The sequence below is a fragment of the Vanessa tameamea genome, chromosome 5 (assembly GCF_037043105.1).
Source record: "Vanessa tameamea isolate UH-Manoa-2023 chromosome 5, ilVanTame1 primary haplotype, whole genome shotgun sequence".
Taxonomy (NCBI): domain Eukaryota; kingdom Metazoa; phylum Arthropoda; class Insecta; order Lepidoptera; family Nymphalidae; genus Vanessa; species Vanessa tameamea.
In genome coordinates this window covers 10,874,505-10,898,848 of record NC_087313.1, presented here as the reverse complement: position 1 = coordinate 10,898,848, position 24,344 = coordinate 10,874,505, and the positions used below count along the sequence as shown (strand labels likewise).

General features: G+C 30.1%; 3 protein-coding genes across 3 annotated transcripts in view; 2 read left to right on the top strand and 1 right to left on the bottom strand.

The window, feature by feature from the left end:
- The window catches only part of LOC113392424 (leucine-rich repeat-containing protein 40), an 84,809-nt gene that overhangs the window by 29,202 nt on the left and 31,263 nt on the right, over positions 1 to 24,344 (top strand). The window lies entirely within an intron of this gene.
- Positions 8,508 to 14,279, bottom strand: LOC113392423 (WD repeat-containing protein 5). The gene is made up of 7 exons (XM_026628851.2): positions 13,922 to 14,279; positions 13,700 to 13,796; positions 12,715 to 12,860; positions 11,197 to 11,341; positions 9,706 to 9,808; positions 8,992 to 9,223; positions 8,508 to 8,707 (listed from the first exon to the last, which is right to left on the bottom strand). The coding sequence occupies exons 1-7, from the start codon at positions 14,048 to 14,050 to the stop codon at positions 8,519 to 8,521; spliced, it is 1,041 nt and encodes a 346-aa protein (XP_026484636.1). The 5' UTR covers positions 14,051 to 14,279; the 3' UTR covers positions 8,508 to 8,518.
- On the top strand, positions 14,689 to 23,107 carry Pgk (Phosphoglycerate kinase). The gene is made up of 10 exons (XM_026628850.2): positions 14,689 to 14,865; positions 14,945 to 15,148; positions 15,342 to 15,568; positions 15,842 to 15,959; positions 16,279 to 16,417; positions 16,643 to 16,777; positions 17,192 to 17,313; positions 18,952 to 19,052; positions 19,530 to 19,628; positions 22,682 to 23,107. The coding sequence occupies exons 1-10, from the start codon at positions 14,804 to 14,806 to the stop codon at positions 22,720 to 22,722; spliced, it is 1,248 nt and encodes a 415-aa protein (XP_026484635.2). The 5' UTR covers positions 14,689 to 14,803; the 3' UTR covers positions 22,723 to 23,107.

The window sequence follows — 24,344 nt, the reverse complement described above, 5'->3', positions numbered from 1 at the left end:
ACAATATTATAATAGTTTTAATATTATATTTTATCTATCTTTCTTTTCGCAATTATGTACAACTTTGTTGAAAATGAGTGATTTGTATTGCTTTCAAATTTCAATACCCTTTTTTTTTTACTGGAATTATTAAGAAGAATGGAAGACAGACACTTTAAGTTGATATAAGTAAAACTTTTATCGCTTAACACTGATTTTTCTGATCAGATGTATGGCATTTGTCATATCATTTCGATGTATGGCTATATTTTTGTACCATTATAAATGTATTATTATATATGAGCCGAATTTCGTAGGACTTCATCTAATGGCCTCTAGGTACAACTCACTCATTTCTAAAGTCATTCTCCTAAAAATCAATATTGCTGGGTCCCGGTTTAAAGGATAAGTAAATGTTATTACACACAAGGGTTATAACATATTAAATGACATGTTTAGTGGCGCATCTACACCGAAGACGTGGTTAGTTTATCAAAGTCTAGAGGCTTAAGAAACAACTTACAATCTAGACGTTTGTTTGGTCGTGTATCTTCCAAAACAGTTAAAAATTATGGATAACCTATAATTGACAATTACATCCTAAACTTTATATATATCTTTCTCGTAATTACGAAACCAAAATAAACGTAGCATACTTCTATAGCTTAAGGACCAACGCTCACCTAAGTAATATACTTAGCGAGTAAGCTAAGAAACTTGGCATTTTACTTCAAGTATATAAACTGTAATAGGATCGTATGAAACATTTTTTATAAAAAACTCGTACTGGAAGAGCTTTGTAGCCGATATGGATGCTGAAAATAGAACATAAATGAAAATATTGTGTCCAATGCATTCATCGCGCAAAACCCGCTAGAGGAATTTAATAATATATGCAAAGTTCGTCCAATTTATACGAGGATATATACATATATGTATATAGATTTTGAAATACTTTATAGTATGACATCTTGTATATTTTGTTAGACCGAAAAAGTAAGTACAGATATTGATCATAAATGTCGAGATAGGTACCACCCTATAACGGTACAATGTATTTCTATTTTTCGTATTAAAGAGTGAGTGAGACAATGTATTTAAAGGCAAGAGTGAAGCGTCTTGAAAACGGTTTTAGTAATTACATTGAAATTCTAAATATACTTCAAATTTCTATAACTTTTGACAGACTTAACCGAACGATTTTGTTAAACTGACTCCCTTGAAATAAAATTATTTACATGTTTAATTTTCACCCGTTTCAAAATAACCCAATTACAGGGAGAGAAAATAAGAATGGTAGTTTCTATCTTGGTAGCTTATGAATAGCCATACTAATAATAAAACTTAAATAATTTAAAATTTCAGTTATTATTAAATCACAAGCAAACACTGTTTGACACACAGAAGTGGTGCACGGGCTCAATTACTTTATTTACATTCCGCCATCAAGTAGATGTTTATATTGAATCGATGACATAATTGTGAGTTTATTCCTTCTATCAAAACGTTCTAGCATAAAACTAACTCACGTGCAAGTCGCGTTTAATAACGATTCGATTCAAATATTCGTTCGAGGTGCGGCTACTTATAACAGCTATTTTGAACGAAATCTCTAGTGATTGTCAAAGTAGAGCTTACTAAATTGTTATTAGTTATTTTTTTATAATAATTAGGCTGTCTGGCATTCGGCCACCTAATGGTACATGGTCACCAATGCCCATAGACAATGATGCTTTAAGAAATATTAACCATCACTTACAATGTAACCTACTATCATATGGCCCATTTTTCCGTCCGCCTAAAAAATAAAACTTCTTTTGAAAAAACTAAATATTAAGTTAATTATAATAATAAGTTAATATTATAAAAATAAAGAATACAATCTCTCATTAAACATCAAAATATCAAGATCTATGGATTATGTAATGAAAATAAGTGAATATTCCTTTTAAAATTCGTTCTCAGTTATATGAAGCTATTCATTCTCGCAGGATAACGAGGTATGTTCTGAAGCCTCCATAAAGCGAAAACAATGAACTTAATTAACCAGTTGGGTGAGGCGAAGTACCGATATAAATTAAAAGTGCCTTATAACAATTATGTTGCCTTAATTATAATAAGGAAATCTTCAAAATATCAGATTATACAACAAACCGGTACACATTATGTCTTGATGTGAAATGAAATGAAATGAAATTATTTAAAATGTTCTTTTAAGAATTTTAAGTAAAGAGCAATGTAAGTAGTTTATTGCAAATTGATTTAAATTATATTTTTACACTATAATTTTTATGGAATAGGTACCTTCCTCTTTTATTTTAATATGAAATAATATTTTCGAAGTGTCACAAATAAAAATATATAATCTAAAGGTAGCGAAGGATCAGGAAAAGCTCTAGACGGGAGCACAGATTCCTTTGTCCGAAATATGTAAGTATTCGGTATTATCCAAGTGTTGGACATCCGGAAACAGAGGTTATAAAATTTTTGACTAGAGGGCCGTACTTTTCAGTCTAACAAGACCTACGAAATAGTCGATATTTTTTTATTGTTTATTATAAGAGGAAAGAAATTATAGGAGTAGTTAATATGCTATAGACATGAACAGTATACCGTATTTTTATGTTTTTCTATTATGGAAATTATTTAAATTGAAAAACAATGACACTTCCATCATCCGTGTTATAAAAAATTATACTGAAGCATAAAATAATATCGACAAGCGGGCCGCGCTTTATAAATCCCTGATCCGTATTAGATGAAGTCCCGCCGGACAAATCTGAAGGTATTTGCGGTAAATATCTTCACTCGAAATACTAGTATTGCTCGGATCACTTTGGATTTTGTTACACTACATACATGAACATGTAATAAGATTGTTTTATTTTTATAAACATTTGTTAAGTTACAAGCTACAAAAACGACCTTATGGCTCTGAAATTTAATTGCTTTAATTTTTAAAGAGATCTCGTAGTCTAAAGTCAAAATGGCAACCAGATATCTTTTCGAATTGGTATTACCGTTTTGTGTGTTACCATTTTAAATTTTAAACTGTTTTTTTATTTATTACGATATTCGAACAATTTCCCCTATGAGTTATACAGGCTCACTCGTCATTTTAGTTTTCTACAACTTAGCAACTAACAAAAACACTAATATAAAAATTATAATTGCCTTCTTAAGCTTGATACTTTTCAATTTAACATAAAACAGTGCCAATGTGCAACTACTAAATAGCATGGTTTATAAATAAAAAATAAGAGAGACTGTCTCTAGAGATTTTTCAACAAATATTTTTGATCTACAAAGTGTACCGAACACATGTGTGTTGCCAGTATTACTCTGAAAACTACTCGGACCAACATTTTTCTTTTCATCTACGCTGACGTCTTACTAAATATAAATGTGATAATCTTATATTTTTGTAAGAATCTTATCGAAAAAAATGGACAAACTTACATTAAAATTAAAAAGAATAAATCTTAGAATTATCATAATATTCGTATAATACCATACTATAGCACAAGATTGCATGTTCAACTAAAGGCAAGTACATACCACTGAATTTTAATTTACTTAATTTGTGTTTATAATTAATCTCGTACCCAGCGGCGAAGGCAAACATCGTAATGAAGCCTACATATTATATCGGATCAAATTCTACCTCATTTATACCAAAAAAAGAATATTTAATTTCTATTTTTTTACATAAGATAAGATCACTTCCATGTATTTTCTCCTATACTATACCATTGTTGTTAAAATTAGATATACTTAAATAATATTTATTATAAACAGAAAGCTTAATGCTTACGTATTATAATTAAAGGAAAATATCAACCTTTTAAATAGTTATAAGTAGATTAATTAAAAAAATATTTATGTAACATAAAGTGGTACACATGCGTTTACCAGCTAGCAATTACAATTAGTAGGTTCAAGAGTAGGAAGACACACGTAACAGAAATGAGAAGTCATCGGTCAAGATTTCTAAATCATTACGAAGGCATTGTTTTATATTAATAAAGTAAAATCAATATTCCCGTGTATCCATGAATACATGTTTACACGTTTCTGACTAGGTATAAGTCGCCTTGAGTAGTATCTAATGCACCCATATGTCCAATTACCGTACATCACCATCAACATTCAAACAACATACGATCTCTATTACAGACAGTAATCATGTCATCATCAAATCATGTTTCACTCTGTTTCAGTAATAATCTCGCAATGAGCTTTCAGCGATTCGTGCAGTTGATACGAATTAATTAATCATAATATATCACAGCGTCAGATATCCTTTATTAAAATTGTTTTTCCCAAAATGCTTCACTACGCGCACTGATTAATATATTCCGAGCGATTCAATTCGAGTTGAATTAATATGCCAAGTATCATAATATCAACAGCCCAAACAAAATACAAGCAGCAGGGAGCAGAAGTGCCGACTTGGTTTAATAATATTTAAATGAATTGACGGGATGGAAATTATGTTTTCATTTAAATCAGAATTATACCTGAACCAGTGATAAATAAATGACGTCACCAACATTTATTCAGTTCTTTGATAGTTCGTCTAATATATTCTTAACTGTAAGTCATTTATACTGATCCTCTTATTTTGTGTTTTCTTTTCGATTTTCATATTTTGTCAAAGTTTTATTAGAATTCAGTTTATTAATTTGATCTCTACTTTACTCTTATTATTTTGTCGTCTTGAGATGAGATGATTTGTTGATGCACGCAATCAAGATAGATTACATGCCGTTGCAAAGGTTTAATTACATTTAATAGAAATCAAATCTCTACTTTTCAAAAATTGATTTTGCGATAGTAGACTAAAGGTACATAAAAATAACTCAAAAACTTTTCCCAGGTATGAAACCTGAAAACATTGTTACTTACGAGAAAAATCACTAATTGTGATATACTCATATTTTTTTCAATTCGAGTTTACTTAGTATCGTTTAATTATAATTTAAAAAAAGCCGTAATACTTGTACTTATTGTACATCAATATATATACTTTTTTATATATCGAGTTGCGCTGGATATTCTGTTATTCAAAAGATTTGATTTGAGATCATTTATGGCAAAAAATAAATACATTTATTGTAATTAATAATACTTTGGTATTGTAAAATATGTAATAATTGGTTATGACGTCTAATTTAGGTGATGGTAGACGTTTACCATCCGACACATGCGGATTTCATCGCGATCTTTTCCTTCACCGCCTAAGACGAGTTGAATTATAAACATGAAATAAGTAGTACTTAATCAAATTGAACGCGCAATCGTCGGTTAAGATTCATTTGTTTTAACCACTGGGCCATCACGGTTCTTTAATTCATGCAGTAGCAGTTATTAATTTTGATGTCAATGTAAATAACTCATGCGTAAACTTCTTATGATGAAAGAAAAAAATTACACAAAACTGCCATGATACTCTAGAAACTAGCTTATAAGTAGTAAAAAGATCAAAAGTGGAAATTTATTGGGTTTTGTGTTCAAGTAATTCTGAGTAGTACCTAGCAGGCCGAAGTTTGATGTTTTAAAGTTGGTAGATCCTTGTCTCGAAAAACGTATGGTGCCCTCTCCGTCTCTTCGGCAAGCGTCACCGACAGGACCTGCCTCAGCTTCGCATGGGTGCAATAATTTATTAACAAACATTTTTTTAATGACTTAACCCTTATCATTACATTCTGCCGAATTTACAAAATATCTTTATATCCTGTGTTAGTCTGATGTATAAGCTATATTAAAGTTTTATTACAATCCATTCGATTTTTTTATGTGAGATTAACAAACACCCATACATCCTTACAAAGTTTTACAATATTTTTAGTAGGAAGTAGAATATATATTGCTCTGAAATATTAACATGTTGAGAATATTCATCGTCAATATAACAACTTTAATGTGACTTAAAAACTAGACGATGTTATCTATGTGAGTAGACAGGATGAAAGCGTTCCTTTAAAAATCCCATGGGTGTACTGACCTAATTTTTCCCGCTTTATCTCCAGTAATAGGGCCCGTATAAAATTATTGGCGACAAATAACTTAATACCCATGCGACTACCTCTTTTCACTACGAAAACTACTTTTGCTAACCGTACTTAATCATTCTTTGTTATGAATTCGAAGTTTAGTATATTATATTGCGAATATGTGATTATTTAAAAAGGTGTTCTGCTCTATAGTAACATCAGATCCAACACTAATTACTACTTAAACTAGTGGGTACTACCCACCTAGTCTCTATAAAACTGCATTATATAACATATATAATACACTGACGGTCTCATAAACTGCCTTTGAAACAAACATTTTAACCAAGTATTCAAACATTTTCTATAAATTTTAATTAAAACCTATAGTTTGGTTCGCTAACTTCATCACTACGTAGTATCGTATCATTAAGGTTAATGTTTGTTTGAATACTGAAAAGAACCATTCATGTATGTGATTTGGTAATTGATCAGAAAACTAGGAAATAATTATTTGTGACATTTACTATCAATTCGGATTAAAAGTATTAATAGACTATGGAATTCCAACTGGTTATTGATAATGAGATTTAATTGCAAGGCAAGTTTTTTATATTTTTTAATATGTTGTTTTAAGCTTAAAAATATCTATATTATACCGGGTGACACGGTAACCAAACAGATAACAAATAAATCTGCTTACTAATATTACTAATACATACATAAAATTGGTCACTGCATACAGTGTTTTAGGCAAATAAATGACCCATCCGTACATTTCGTCCATTCTATATAGGATTTAAGTTATACCCTGTACAAGATAGCTTGATCTTTTTGACAGATATAATTTTTTCTGATTGACATAACTTTGCAATGACGAACATATTATTTTCTTAATTTAATTGTTGGAAGAAGTTAAACAACGCCTAATGGCTTAAATACTTTTTTGTCATTTTCCTGGTGTCTGTCAACATGTTATGTCACTTGCACTTATTTTTAATAAGTCGTTTTTAATGCTTATATTCTAAATCTTATTATTTCTACATTCATTATTTTAAAAATTGTAAAAATATTTAAAAAAAATACGTATAATACAAAACGTTTAAGACTTTCTATTAGATATTATTGCTTCAAAGTAAAATCTAAATAGAAACACTAAAAATAATAGACGTTTGTACAATGTTATATCGGTCGGACTGTAGGGACGCGAATAACAGACAGTAACTGCTACAAATATCGATTACAAAATCCTTATTAAAGATCATTGTTAAGTTATTGTTACGAACGGGGGTTTTGGTTGTCTAAAAAGAGATGCCAGCTAAAGACGGGTCTCTTAAAATTTAATGAAAAATAAGTAAAAAAAAAAAATTATTTTAATTTTAATTACGCATTCCATCGTTCCATCGACTGTTATATATTTTATATTTTGTTCTCATCACTAGCCCGTCTTTCAAAAAGATCTAGCTAACTGGAACAGGGTGTAGGGTATGTAGCTCAGCTACAGCGCCATCTCAGTAAAAGTCGTAGGTTTGATCCTAACAGCTCGAATTATTACTTGCTATAGACTAAAATACAAAGGATAGGAAAATGGTAATTTCAAATTTGAATAAAATTCTTGGTTTACCTTGTCGAGTGTGGCCTCTTAATATTATTATTTTAAATCAAAATCAAATTTGTATTTATTAATTGTTTAACAATCACCTTAACCTATGAGATAATAAAACACAATATAACTACTAAATTTTTAATTGCATCCAACAAGTTATTATTAAGCAAGATCCTTAATAACTCATTATAAACTAAAACATAATGGCTAAAACATTTCAATCTTCTTTCATTTGCACTTTAGATACAAAAATATGTAATATCTTATAACAAATGAAAAGTCACACATCTGTCATTCATGTGTTTTGACTGTGTATAGAAATGAAATACGCTCCAAATCTGATTGTCCGTAACTCCATAAACTAGTAAAACCTTATTCATATAAAACTATTCACAAGCCAAAGGCCAGGCTCTCAATATGAAGCCACAATTTATAAGTCGCTGTCTGTGCGTTTTCCTGAAATAAACATTTAAATTATGAATACAAATGTATCAATTATAAATATTTATTTCTTAGACCATAAATAATAGAATATTAAGCCTAATAATAACTTTAATTTGAAAGTTTAACAAAAATAATAATAATCTAATATCATAAATGTTAATATTTACATAATAAAAGTTTAATCGTAATAAGTAGATTTAATGTCAAATATTGTTTAATATAGTCGAATAGTATTAATATCGGCGTGCAAGTATGAGTGAGTGACGTTAGAACTTAGTTGTCTCAATGTGCGTTAGACAACTAAGAGCATAGTCAGCAAAAATTCAACTTGGATTGTAATTGTTTAGTTTATTATATTAAAATTCAATTACTTTAACAAAGAGAGGCGCGCCTTCTTGAATGAATAGTTCTATGAGCATTTATATAAAAGTATATGTGATATTTAAGTGCAAATTTTCGCGTCAGATTATCAAGAAACTCACCAATTTAAAAATTACGTGTCGCTCTTCCAAAGCTTTATGGTTTTGTCATTTTCTAGCGCAGCCGATGCGATGATGTTCTCGGTGGGATGGCACGCCGTGCACAGCACTGTGTCGGTGTGTCCCGACAGCCGCTGAACTATTTCTTTGGACTGCAGGTTCCATATGTACACCAGGTTGTCTTCTGATCCTGATACTATCCACTGTTAGAAAATAAGTCATTTTTATATGGGATTCTATATTTCTTTAACGTTTTGCATTAAGTATAAAAATAATATTCTATATATGAAATTGTTTTTTTTTTGGAATTCAACATCATTTTAAATAACATGGGTCTTCTATGTCTTGTTAAAACGCAATTCAAAGTTCAAATGTAATTATTAAACTCTGATGCATATTAAACACAATTCTGTTGGAATTGAAGAAACTAATAATAAGCTGCAATTCAAAAAACGAATTCAAACAATATGAATATTTTTAAACTTACCTTTCCACCAGTAACACTGAAGTTTGCAAAAATACAGTACTTTTCATTCTTGTGGCCTGTGTATGTTTTCAAACATTTCCCTCTGCTGTAATCCCAGAGCTTCAGTGTGTTATCGAGTGTTGCTGCCAAAATGTATTTACCGTTGGGTGAAAACTTTACAAATGAAACTGGCGGATTGTCGTCGTCTATTAGAGTTTTAAGGCACTGACCGGACGCCGTATCCCAGATTCGACTGAAAGAATAAACAATAAAGCTGAATTTATCCTTACAACATATATTAAAAACCATTGAAATCTTTAATAGAAATATTTACATACGGAAATAGAATGATTTACTATGGAATAGTATTAAACATGGACACAAAGTTTTATGTAAACTTAGATACGTCCCTTTTCCCTAATATGTTCAAAACATGTATACAATTGGTTCATTGACATTTGAATAAAAAGAGATTTATAAATAAAACATCATATTATGAAAGTGTGACGCAGACAGTTCTTACGCAATAGAAGTACAAACAAATATTACGTCATATTACATGACTACGTTGTAGTTGAAATAGACGTATTATAACACAGTAATAACTATTTACGTCGTAAAAATATACTCCATTAAGCTTAGTAACATACTGATTGCAATGTTAATTATTTATGACTGGCGGTACGATAACGATAACAAAATAGTATTTCATACAAGTCGACATTTTTTACTTACCATAAACCATCATAACTTGACGAGACAATAAGGCTTCCGTCTCTATTGAAATGCACCGCTGAGACTGGATCTGAATGCGCCGGTAACGTCTTTAAACATTTACCTAAAAACAAATAACCATTACGAGGTATAGAAAAAATTTTGACAGTTTAAATAAATCAAATTCGTAGTAATTCTATTAATAAATGTTCCATTTAAGAACTATTAGTTATAACAATGTATAGGTTTAACAATGTGTTTCCATTGAAAATGAAAACGACATCATTGTCACATGTGCAACGTTCGTATATAATTAATAATTAATTATTTTACTCATAGCAAATATCAACGAATAGAATTCTGACCCATATATATGCATAAGTTGTTGCTAAATAAATTGACTCTTGCGTAAAGCAAAGTAAAGCTTATATGGATCGGAATTATGTTTCTCTCCTTGTCTAGCGCACCACACGAAGATTTAAAAATTCTGTCAAGGTCGTATCAAACATGAAAGTGACACTCGTAAGTGAAATCCATACTATTTACTCGAGATAGTACAAGAAGCATTTCTCATTATAAACTTATTTTATTACATTATTTGTATTTTTATCCCAATAAAATCTAATTTGATACACTTCCTCTAAACACGAGCTAGTGATTTTCTTTTACTGTTTGCAAAATTTTAACTTTTCAGGACAGTTTTTTACTAATACTGTTTTGAACAGACAAGCTTTATATCTGTGCCTAACAAGAACAATTGCCGTCGTCTACACGTCGACTATTTTTTGCTCTCCCTTATGTCGCGTTAAATCTCTTGTACGAGGTACAAGAGATTGTTTACACAAAGTAATAGCAGAGTCTGCTCTCTCGGACATATTTGCAGACAAATAGAAAACCTGTAACTCAATGCTTTCAGATCCGGGAAATACTGTGACTATGATCATTATGGGTATAAATGTATATTTTATTTAGCGTAAGAAATTTTTTCTGTTCTTTATTTAATTTATCAAATCTATAAATAGACAAGTATCATGAAACTTCATGTTTGTCCGTATAAGGAGATATAAAAATTTATAATACACTAGCCCGTCCCGATTTCCGTCCGAATGAAATAAGGATTTTATTTACTTCCCGATAGGGGCGCCATCTACCGGGTGAATATACAAACAATCCAGGGACCAAATTCATACACAGGGTAGTTATTTTTGGGTATCGAAATAGGCTCTTATCTAATGATACCTGTTTAATAATAACTTAAAATAGTTTTGCCTATTCATAAAATAACATATCATGAAAAAAAATTCATACACATTGACACACAAGACTACAAGGTGGGTTTAACTAGATGTGTTTAAAAGATTTTGCCTAGCTATTAGTTAGATATGCTGTTATTTGACACACATATCCAAATTACAACAATTTCGATTCTATAAAATGTTTGTCAAAAATAAAAAAAACAAACATCTATAATATTGAGATAAAAATTAACAATTTTACAAATTAATTTCTTACCTGTTCTTACATCCCATATTCTCACACTTTCGTCAAAACTTCCAGAAACAATAAGATTACTTTGTGGATTGAAATTACAACAAAATACATAATTGCTGTGTCCTTTTAATGTTTTCAAACATTTTCCTGAACTCAGTTCCCAGACCTGAAAGAATATACTATATTAGTAATAATATTTATTTTACACAGCTAGAGCATTTCAATAAAGTATGGTAACACAATGTTTAATTAAAATAGATAATTTAAACATTTAAGTTCATTATGCATATATAGCATAAGCTATAAATTAGGAAGCGACACTCGTATGACACAAGTGTTAAATAACAAATAAATATAAATTATAGTTACAAATAATTTTAAAGTAATTACACATATAAAAAATATAAAATTAATCAAACTCAAATTCCTTTATTCAACATAGAAGCATTACACTTACTTATTGATGGTCAAATTAAACACTACCACCGGTTCGGAAAAAGAAAAACCCTGACCTGAGAAGAACCGGCGAAAGAAACTCTGCAGGTCTTTTTTTTTCGTCAAATTAATTACATACATAATTGTATAAGAATAGAATCAACCAGGAGGCGGTCGTTTCATTCCCAAGGTGTGCTATCAAACATAAACTCACTAATTGTATAGTAACCTTTAGTACACAAGTGTTCCATAACAATTTTTTTAAATTTGGCAACAGAAGCATTTTGAACGCTTTCTGGGATCCTGTTGTAGAAGCGTATACATTGCCCCACAAAAAAGTTACTGACTCTATGCAGTCGAGTAACAGGAGTAACAAGATTGTGTTTGTTCCTTGTACCAATGTTATGAGAATCACATTTTCTCATAAAAACATTAATATTTTTCCATACATACAAAACATTACAGAATATATATTGAGAAGCTTACTTTTATTAATACTAAGTATTTTGAATAATTCTAACTACTTAATATGTGTGTCAGTAATCATCTAGTCTAGAGGTTTGAATTATCTTTTCAAGTTATCACATTTTGTTTAGCGTGTAAACATTCTAATCTTAAAAGGGTATAAATTATCTCAACTAGAGATAAAGAGTTCAATTACCGTGAGAAAATTTAGATCAAATGAGATAAATTAATCTATAAATGAAATTTTACCTTTAATATTTATTGGTGCATCTGTCCTAGATTTTGTTTAATTATTTATTAGTCTAAATAATATATTTCTTTGTTTTATTACACACAACATGTCTATTATTAAGTAATAATATTAGATATATTAAAAACAATTTTTGTTTTACATAATGTATAGTTAAATGTTATGCAATTGTGATTATTCTTAAAATACATCAAATTTATACTTATTACTCAAATTTTGCACAATTTAAATATATTTTAATTATACTCCTGTTAACTATGTTATCAAGCATATCAGAATCATCTTCGTAACACAAGCTATCCGAAAGATCAATTACAAATGAACTCACTTCATTTCATTCATAACTATTGTTAGTATTGCAAGGTAGTCAATAAGGATAGGTTTGTTACCTTTAAAGTTTTATCATCACTGGCACTGACAATCAACCTGCTGTCTGATGACCATGCTACATCACTAATGCCCATTTTATGTCCAGATATTGTCTTCTCAAATTTGCCATCATAGGCTCCCCACACTTTAATGAGTTTGTCAGCAGCTGAAACATAAGTTATTCATATAATTAATATGCAAATCAGACAGATGTAAATTGTGTCATCATAATCATAATTAGCAATATATTATAGTTTAAGGTCTATATAAGGCTTTTAACAAAATATATATTTTTTGAAATACTGGGAATATAATTTTTAATATTAAAAAATAAACATTAAAAGATTTTTTTAGTTTATATAATACTTTTGTCGTATTAGCATAGCAACAGACTTTTCGAACTGGCTTATTATCACTTTACATTGTGTCAAAAAGGATGACCCAGTTAAGCGTGTGAATAGGTTTACAAAGAAAATAGGCAACAACCTGTTAAATAAGAAATTGGATGTGAACAACTACATTTCTAAATACATTTAATTAAAATAATATTGCTTTTTAATTGTTTTTTTTTTATTTTTTGAGCATGTTAAATTGAAACAAGAAGTTTTTCTTCAAATTCTCATCTAATAAACCTTTTAGGCATTTATTTTAATACTATTTCATTCAATTTTAATTGGTAAAAATATTAAGAACAAAGAACTGTCTTTTGTATTTATAAATATAAGTTATTAAATATACAAATATCTAATAACCAGCAATAACCAACTAAAGTAGTTGGGAAATTGTTAGTTATGTAAATAATGTTAATTGAAACTAAACAATTATATCATGGAATATTTTATATTTTACACTCCAGTGGTCACTGAGTAGAATCAAAGTTGTGACCTTCTATTTTTATTTTCACAAATAGTATATGAAATCTTTAATTTAATTAATATATATATCCATTAAAAAATTCATAACAAATAAGCATGTATGTGATTATGTTATCTTATTGATACTTACAGGAGCTTGCCAGCCATTCGCCATTGGGACTAAATTTTACAGACGACACCGCCTTTGTGTGTCCAGCTAAAGTAAATTTAAGTGTGTAATTCGGCTTCTGAAAACCAATATTAAAATTAGCGCCAAATCGCACGTGCTCAAACTAGAAGTTACATAAACATGTGCGAACCGCCAGATTGATGCAAATCCGTTTAACATTAGGCAATGTTTCAAAAAACTTACCGCTACTGAAGACTTATTTGACTGCGAGGAACTTTGTGATAGCGAATTTGGACCGGATAGATTAGTTGATGGCCCGCCGTGTGTTTGGTGTGCGGTAGGATGGCCTGGCCCGGGTCCTAGCGGCACCATGTTTCAACTTTCGACGCACTACTCTTAACTTTGTTGGTCAACCAAAACAGTCACTAATACACACTGTACAATAACTTAAATGTAACTTTTGAACACAGTGACCACAAAACTTAACATTCACTAACGAAGTTTCATTTAATTCAACGTAGATTTTCAAAGAACATTCTAAATCCGAGCGTCCCAATGCGTGCATTTCGTGAAGAACGAGCAATAATACCAACATACAGTTAACTAAAAATACCTCCCGCGTTCTCCTAACTACCTCCGCCTACCAACATTACGTCATCGTAGTTTTTTATTTTAATAATGAACTGTGACTTTGTGGTTGTCCTATATTTGGATACTTGACATAGTTTATAATAAATAATTGTAACTGTCGAGACCATTTTTTTTTTTTATTTCAATAATATACTAACCGCTTTTTTAAATTATGTACAAATCGAGGCAGTGATTACGTTTATAGTTCCAATTTTTTTTTATATACGTTCGTTAACTTTCTGTTTTATTAAAAAAATTACAATGAAATTTGTTTAGCAAACTTACATTTTACTTAGTATATTATCAATATTTTTACCCAAATTGTATAATAATATTACTACTTCTTACTTTTGTTTTTTTATATGGTAAGAAAGTTTGACCCTTTTGACATAGACAAGGTCAAATTTGTCTTAAATTTATTATAGAAATTTAACTTTCGCCGCTTCTATAATTTTGCTTATTTTATAATACTTTTAATATTGTAAAATAGTAAAAATGACTTTAAACAAATTAAGTATTGACGCCCTAAACCTGGGTGGTAAGAGAGTACTGATGAGGTGCGTACTAAAATATATTTTAGATATTGTAAATGTATATTAGATAAATCTCCTAAATATTAACTTTAATATTTCTTAGGGTGGATTTCAATGTACCACTAAAAGAAGGAGTAATCACCAATAATCAGCGCATTGTAGCTGCGTTGGATTCCGTCAAATATGCTCTAGATAAGGGTGCTAAATCTGTAGTTCTTATGTCACATCTTGGACGACCCGATGGACAAGTAAACTTGAAATACACACTAAAACCCGTTGCTGAAGAACTTAAGAAACTCTTGAATAGGTAGGTCACACACACTGTCACTTCAAGGTCATAAGTTTATGAAACTGATTTATTTTGGAATGATTGTTTTGTATGTACAAAATGATCATTCAAAACTACATCATATGGGATAAAAAAAAAACGCAAAATAAGCTCGTAATAAAAGTATATCTATTAGTAAAATAGACTTCTAATATTCTATATTGCATTGTAGAGATATTACATTCCTTCCTGATTGTGTTGGATCAGAAGTAGAAGCTGCCTGTGCTGATCCCCCTGTAGGATCAGTTATACTTCTTGAAAATCTCCGTTTCCATATTGAAGAAGAAGGAAAAGGTGTTGATGCTAGTGGAGCTAAAGTAAAAGCTGATGCTGAAAAAGTAAAGGCATTTAGAGCAAGTCTTAGAAAACTTGGTGATATCTACATAAATGATGCCTTTGGTAAACTAAATATTTAATTAATTTACTCTTTAAGCCATATCTTTATACAAAAACACTCTTATAAACACTTGAATCACTTGTAATGTATATTATTATACACTTGAAATGTATAATAATATACATTAATTTAATGTTAAGCTGGTTTATATGCATGCTTGTTAAATTATCCATAATAACGTTTACTTTTAGATTGCTTTATTTATATATGGTTGTTATCTATTAAGTGATTAAAAAGCTCTGAAAATTATATATTTAAAAAATTAAACATTTTAGGCACTGCACACAGAGCCCACAGCTCCATGATGGGAGAAGGCTTTGAGCAGAGAGCTAGTGGATTTTTACTTAAAAAGGAACTTCAATATTTTGCCAAAGCACTTCATGAACCAGAAAGGTAATTATAACATTACCGCTGTGAAGAATTTATATTCATATTAAAGACAGATTTTTGTGTCTGCCTAAATTCTGAATGCTCATAGGTTACCGGTTATGCCAAGAACTTCCTTCGTCCAATAAACATTCAGATCAAAGTTAATTTAGTTAATCTAACTTGGAACAATGTTTCAAAAATTTGAAGTTAGTCTTTAAATTAAGTTTTATTTTATATTTACTATGGATAAATTGAATATTACATACTAATATACTCATTCAGTTTATTTAAATATAGGAAGTATTACCAAAACATATAATAAAATGTAGAGTTTCTATTGCAGGCCATTCCTTGCCATTCTTGGTGGTGCCAAAGTAGCAGATAAAATTTTGCTTATTGAAAACTTGCTGGACAAAGTTAATGAAATGATCATAGGAGGTGGGATGGCTTTCACTTTCCTTAAAGAAACCAAGGGCATGGCTGTAAGTATCCACAAAACAAAAGATTACTGATAATCTGAATTTGTTAAAAAAAAACGTAAAATATAAAGGCAAACTATTGTCATTTTCATTCATTAAATAAAATCAATTGGCAACACTATCGTTTCAAACTTAAACTTGTAACAAAACCTACAAATTTCAACCCAATTTCGATGGAGTTCTAGAAAATCCTAGAATATCTGATATAAATGTAAATATTTATTACAGATTGGAAATTCGTTATATGATGCAGAGGGGGCTAAAATTGTAACAAAGCTGTTAGAGAAAGCAGCTAAAAACAATGTTAAAGTTCACCTGCCGGTGGACTTTGTGACTGCTGACAAATTTGGTGAAGATGCTCAGGTACTACATGAGAACTCTATCATAATAATTTGTTGTTTAATATTTTTTTACTAGACAATTATATGATACAGAGAATGGACAGCAGTAAATTATAACACAAGTAAAAAATGCTTCAAAATATGGATCTTGTAATTACTTATTTTTAAATTAATCTAACCAGATTTTGAATTGAATAAATTTGGAGCAGTCAATTTACAAGTTAATAATGTATTCAAACATGTCATACGACATATTTATATATAATGACTGTTCATTTCTAGTTTGAGAACGCAAAATTATATTGTACCAAATTATTATTCAATAGACAAATCTAAAACCTTTGATAATAATCTTGCACCATATTACCTACATAGTATTTTTCAATGTGATTACAATGAATATAATTAGTAAATAACTATTTATACTTTTGTTCAGGCTGGATTAGCAGATGTTGAATCTGGTATCCCTGATGGCTGGCTCGGACTTGACGTTGGACCCAAGACTCAGGCACTATTTGCTGAACCCATTGCAAGAGCTAAAGTTATTGTTTGGAATGGGTGAGACATTTATTGATATTATATTTGTGTATATGGCTCTTGCTTTGGAGATTGTTTACCTTAGTTACTTCCAAAGCTCCTTATTAAAGTAGCCGATATCAATTTGATCTATTTTTTTTAATTAAATTATTGACTTTTGCCTGTATATACAATATACATTGTAAAATGTTTTGTAGAAATTGTGATGTACATACAATAGTATTAGAATAAAATTGTGAGTGTTAGGTTTACCTTTTGCGTTACAAGTTGTTTTGGTGGGCAGTAATTATATATATATGCTTTTACAACGAGATCCCGGAAAACTTTCAAAATGATTAAATAACATAATTCAAAAAAGTTTTCATGAGACCTTTTAAAGGAATTGAAAACCAAATATTTATCAGTTACTTAAAAAAAAAAATACCGTACAAAAGTTTAGTCTCTTTTTAATAGAATCTATTGCAAAAATCCTAAATAAACATTACTGATATTTGACAAATATGACATGACCATATTTGTTAAAATATAAAAATGTTTTCATAAATTTCTAAAATTCAGTGTAAATTGAAAGCTGTTGATCCATAATAATGAGTTGTAAGTTATTTCTGCAAATACTACATAAACGAGCAGATTGCCTTCTTTAGAATGTTCTTTTATATATATATATATATATTAACTGTGTGTATATCAAATATATTAGTGTATATATATTATATCAATAATTTATAATTATTCGTATGGCATTTTATTATTTATACAATTGAAAATAAGACATGCATGACAAGTATTATGCTTTAGGTAGATTGGATTGACAGCAGTTGTGGTTTTACATGCGTATGCCGCAGTAATAGTTTTATAATATCCCTAAACATAAATGTGTGCAAGGATATTATTAAACTATTGACTTCTTAGATGAAAACACCCTTTGGCAATGGAATAATCACCTCCATGCCGTTTTAAATAGATAATATGAATAATTGCTTTGTAAATACAATTGTTGATAACAAAAAAAACCCCCAGTTTCTTTCCAAATCGGTAGTAGACGTTTTTTATCAATAAGTAAGTGCAAATGACTAATGGTGTCATATTGAATAAAGATTTTTGACTTCATAATAACATTGACAATAACATACAATCAATGTTTTACTGAGATTTTTTTATTTACCGTCTTTAAATTGCTATCGATTATACAATTTTTTTGGTTTTAAATTATTATAATTATCTTGAAAAGAAATCGCTACTATTGGAGCAACAATTTTTTCGAATTTCATATTCGAATTGATTGATGAAACCGAAAGCGAAGAATCAAAATACGAAAACTAGAAAATAATTATATTCTATGAAAACATAGAGAAATTACATAAATATTATTGATATTGGTATAGTTGGGTTGAATATGCAGGCATATTGCGATAACTGCGAGTCTAGAAGAAAATATATAACTTAGTATTGAGTTAATTTGATGGATATGGAAGTACTGAACCTAGGTGGGACAGGCCCCACTAATTATATCATCTTTATTTTTGTTCCTACTCTTTGCTTAAGATATTTTCGAAAATTTTTGGCGGCGATGTTTATCACATCTTCTCATTGGCATATTCACATTTTATTTATCATTGTGTGATATACATTACGTGTATTTTTGTTTATCCCCATCAGACCCCCTGGTGTGTTCGAGTTCGAGAAGTTTGCGGGCGGCACCAAGGCTCTCATGGACGCCGTAGTGAAGGCTACTGCTAATGGAACCGTCACTATTATTGGTAATTTGTTACATAATTATTATAAACGTAAAATAAAATGTTGTTTATTATAATTATTAATATAATAACAATATTATTTATGAATTTTATTAATAATACCAGAAACAAAAGACGGATGAAAATCTAAGAATCATTTTAGCACTTTTTTTTATTATTACTATTTCAAACGATTACAAGAATTTTTCATTGTTTGACATTGCTCTCTTTTCTACTATACAACTAATTAATTTCGATATTAAAAAAATAATATTATATTATGAATAAAAAAGTAACTCTGTATGTCTATCTGTTGCTCCTTCACGGTCACAAACCACTACCGAATTTGATGAAATGAAGTATGAAGGAAGCTTGAACTGAAAAAAAGGACATAGGCTACTTTTATGCTTAACAGCTGATGTCGAACCGTTAAAACGTGAGCGAAGCCACGGCCAATAACAAGTTGTTTACAATTATCTACTAAACAGTGTAATATCACAGGTGGTGGCGATACCGCTACCTGCTGCGCCAAGTGGGGCACAGAAGACAAAGTGTCCCATGTGTCTACCGGCGGTGGAGCCTCCCTTGAACTGTTAGAAGGTAAATATCACGACGTTAGAGAAATAAAACGATATAAATCAAAAGCTACGCACAGCAGGACATATTCTAGCCAAGATGGCCCAGTGGTTAGAAGGCATGAATTAAAGATAGCGATTTCGAGTTTAGACGTGCACAACGGAATCTGTGAATGATTGTGCTTGATTTGTAGCTATTGATAATTCATGTCTTGCTCGCTGTCGAAGGAAAACATCGAGAGAAAATCTGCATGTGTCGATGCAATATATACCTCATGTGTATCCACTAACTCTCATCGGCGCAGTGTGGTGGAATAAAATCCAGACATTTTTCACCTCGGAGGGAAAGGAGGCCTTAGCCCAACATAGGGACACTTACCTTACACTTACTATTTTTTAGGCCATGAGCCACTTTCACAAAGCCCTAATGTTTTGTCTATTGCTTACAGTGACGAAACTCTTTAATGTATGTTTCTTAGCCTTAAGTAAATTTTAATTTTATTTGGAATTTGAATTAGAAGTCTAAAGTATGAACTTTTCTAATACCCGATAAATGCTTCTTTTTAAGGCTCCGTACCCAAAGGGTAAAACCGCGACCCTGTTACTAAGTCTATTTCTAGTTACTAAGTCTAAGTCTATATCTAGTTCTAAGATTTCCTTAAAATCATAGTAAGCGTCTACGTCGCAAAAGGAATAATTAAGTTAAATTATAAGTCAAACTGAAATCTGTATTTAATTTTTATATTTCATTCTCATTTCCTTATATATTTCTTGCACGTTCAGATTTCTCAGCGCGATTTAAATTGTATATCAAGATTTTAAATTAAGTGGATTTTAACCCTCGACCTTCGGATAAGATCTACGTGTTCGTGTTCGATTAACTAGGTTCTTATAATTGGCTAGATGTTTATTTCGGTGTTCAATGGGGAGACAGAATTAAAAAAGATTCCTCAATTTTTATATTTCGACGATGTTCATGGTTCGAACAACATTCTATATTATTAACATTTTTGTGCATTTGGTTACACGGTTTTTACAATTTCTAATCGTTTTTTATTCTGCATGTTTCAAACATTTTCTTTTACTTCCATTTTTTTTATTTTTAACATTAAACGCATTAGCTCGTGAATAGTTAGCAAATTAAAAAAAAACTGATGAAAAACAAGAGGATAACAACTGTTTTGTCTTTGCTTCCGTTGTAAAATCATTTTGGACATTTTACGTCATAGTGTTCAAGTTAAAAGCAACTTGACGTCAGAAATAAATCCGGCTTCATTAAATGCTATTCGCCTTGCTAAACTTAATGAAATAATAGAACTTGTATAAAAATGTTGCCCATCGCGCTAACTTATACGGAAATTTACACAATTCGTTATATTTCGCAAATATTTTTACTACCGTAGCGTTGAGTCCTTTTTTTCTTAATAAGGAAAAATTGAATGAATACGAGAAATAAAAAAATTACTTTTTATATTTTCATATTAAACAAACGAATGATATTTTCATTTGTAATAATTCTTTTTGAGAAAAAAAAATCATTAAAATTTAAGTTCATCTCATAAAAGATTTCGATAGAGGGTCAAAGATTAAAGAGACCGTCTCCCGCCTCTGCAATACTTTATAATCTTCAGTCACAAAGACGCACTTTTCCTTGTCAAGCTTTAAACGGTTCAATTAAGTAAACGCGGAAGCTATAGAAATACAATTGTAATGAAGGCGCACTCTATCTATGAATGTCTTCCTTACATAAAATATTTTTTTCCGATTTTATTGTTTGTTCGATCAGTTCCGGAAACTTTAATTGAGCTATGCCTGTATTTTGTTGCGCATTTCAGCCAATCACGTAAAATAAAGATAATTCGTCATGTAACAATTGTTTTCGGTGCCATATAATTTTCACGGTCTCATTCGATTTTTTTGGTCGATGAAATATAAAACTCAAGATGTGATACCGAATGCACGTCGGTACAATCGTTCGAAGTCGAAATGTTGATTATATTGAATTATTCATTTAATAAATACATTGTGTTTTGTTTAAAATTGTTACCCATATATTTTTTTCTGAATCTTCTTGTGATTTGATCCTAATTAGTAATATTGCGAATGTTTTATTCTAGACTAAACTAACTCAGTTTTAGTTTTCATCAGAATTGGCGCCGAGACAATTATCGTAATTACAGTGTTTTTTTGCGCCGGATAAACGCATTTACGCCTTTCATCCGCATGAAGCGGGGGTATGTGGTATGACTCTCCGGCAACCGAGTGCCGAAATATCCAGTAAAAAACCAGTGGTGTAATTTTAGTTTCAATCAACCGTAATTTCGTATACAACGAAATCTTAATCGATACCGAGACCGATCTTAATAGATTAGTATATTTTCTCAATACTTTATATGTTGAATCTCAAGAGAGTTTGGTTGAGTTTTCGTTTCTGTTCATACAGTCGATAAAATATATTGAAATATAAGTTAGTGGATTGCAATCCACTTCATAGTGGATGCCACGTGCTATAGATAACTTGTGTAAGCGGCAAATGCCAAAAGCTATAATACTAAATCAAGTGATGCTGAGCGTTGCTGCAGTTTGATTTCAAGTTTAAACAGCAACTAACTGCAGAGATGAACCAGTGGATACAATAATTTGTTCGTAACAAAAGTCCGCGGGTTCTGATTCAAGATTCGTGCTTAAACTTTTTAATATTTCCCGATATTTCTAGCAATTATATTTTACAAGATACATTTTAAATGTGGAATATATAATTTTGCTTCTTCATACTTGTATTTGAAATTGATTTTAAAATTCAATCAATTTTTTTTTATTTTCAAATAAAAATTATTCAAGTCAGTCTTAATACTTTCCGGGACATTAGCCGCGTAAAGACGTCATGACAAGTACTAAGCTATTCAGTCTTGTCCGAAAGTGTTAAGAAGCACTTTTAAATCGTCATAGCACTTGAATCTGCCACGACAACCACGTGAATCTACTAATAGTTTTATATTAAATATATGATTTATATGTAATGTTATAGTTAAGTGTATATTGTTACTGTTTATTAATAAATTATAATTTATATTCCAGGAAAGGTCCTTCCAGGTGTCGCAGCATTATCTGACGCCTAATTAATATTAACCACTTACCTAAAGTGAACTATTTAGAGTAGATATAATGATACTTCTTTTTGTTAATATTATTTTAGTTCCTAAGAAACGTTTTGTTAAATAATAAATGCTAATTTATGAAAATCAAGCGTATCCTTGACTATAATGATTTTTATTTGCTATATAGTATTCTACTAAATAATTTACAATTCAAAAAGAAGTAATATTATATTATATACTAGAAATTATTAGCATACATTGGATCGAATAAGTTTAAATGTTAAACACTTATAACTCAATATATTGTGAAATTATGATAATTTTAATTTATATTATAAAAGTGGAAAAATAATGTCTTGTGAAAAGCGTATTTATTGAGTGTTAAGAATAAATGTTGATTCATATATTAATGTGTTTTTTTTTTATCATGAAATATAATTACTATGTTACGAAAACAAAATCAACAAAAACAAGTCCTGTAATTATTAAAAATTTGTCACACCAATGTGTTTTATCGTTCAGATTAACTGTGCACGACTGCTTCTCCCTCATACATAATGCATACATAATATTATACATGCCTGTCATACGCATTTACATAACTAAAGAGAATAAAATGACTACGTGTTCATAACTAATTGAGTCTCATTATTTTTTTATCTCTGTTTCCTCTAACTTAAGGTTATCTGGAAGAGATTGGTTAGCAATAAAGCCGCCTCTCGTGCATCTTTTTTGAATATATAAGTATATAAATACATACATAAGTCACTTATGTATATATTTATTGGTTTACAATAAATAGTATTTTGATTTGATTAATTATTATTTATATACCAGTTTGATAGATTCTTTGACACTTATAGTTACTACTCTTATACATAGCATCGTGACGTGAAGTTTTATAGCCTACTAAGTGAACCCACGCCTTCGCCCACGTGGAATTCAGTTGCAGTGCAAAACTTTTACATAATCCTTTATTCCAAACATTTGCCCCTTGAAGAGTGAAAAAGACCAATGCCAGACCTTGAGCTGTACGCTTGCTTCGTAAAAAAAAATAAAAATCGGTAGAGGAAAGCGTTATAAATAGACAGCCACTTTTGCATTTATAACAGTAAATATCTAAATAACCTTCCACAATAAATGGTATATATAACGAAAAATAGTTTTTCGGAATTGAAAAGCAAATTAGACTTGCAGTTTTTGAGGTAAACGTATTCAAACAAACAAGCAACCCGATTCTGTAATATTAACATAGTTTCTTTCTTATTTGCGTTGATAGAAAGAAGATTGCGATTTGTAATCGAGTGGTTCTCCCCGCCGCTGCAGTTATTGAACCTTGACTCACTAATGAACGCCTCGAATGTCCCTTTGCACCCTACCTGTTACCTACATTCGTATTGTATAACATGGCGTTTATCGATCTGACCTTCGCGCAAGCGTGCCTGTCAATCGGGCCTGTGTAATTTCCCAAAATCGGTATTTAAATTAACTTTATATGATAATCTTATTACACCTTCTATAATGTGAGTATAATATGAGTATAATTCTTAAATTATTTACGATATCCACGTTAAAATAATTAATGAAAATTAACGTTAGTCTCATTAGTAAACAAAGCATGTGCATCGCACCAATATCAGATG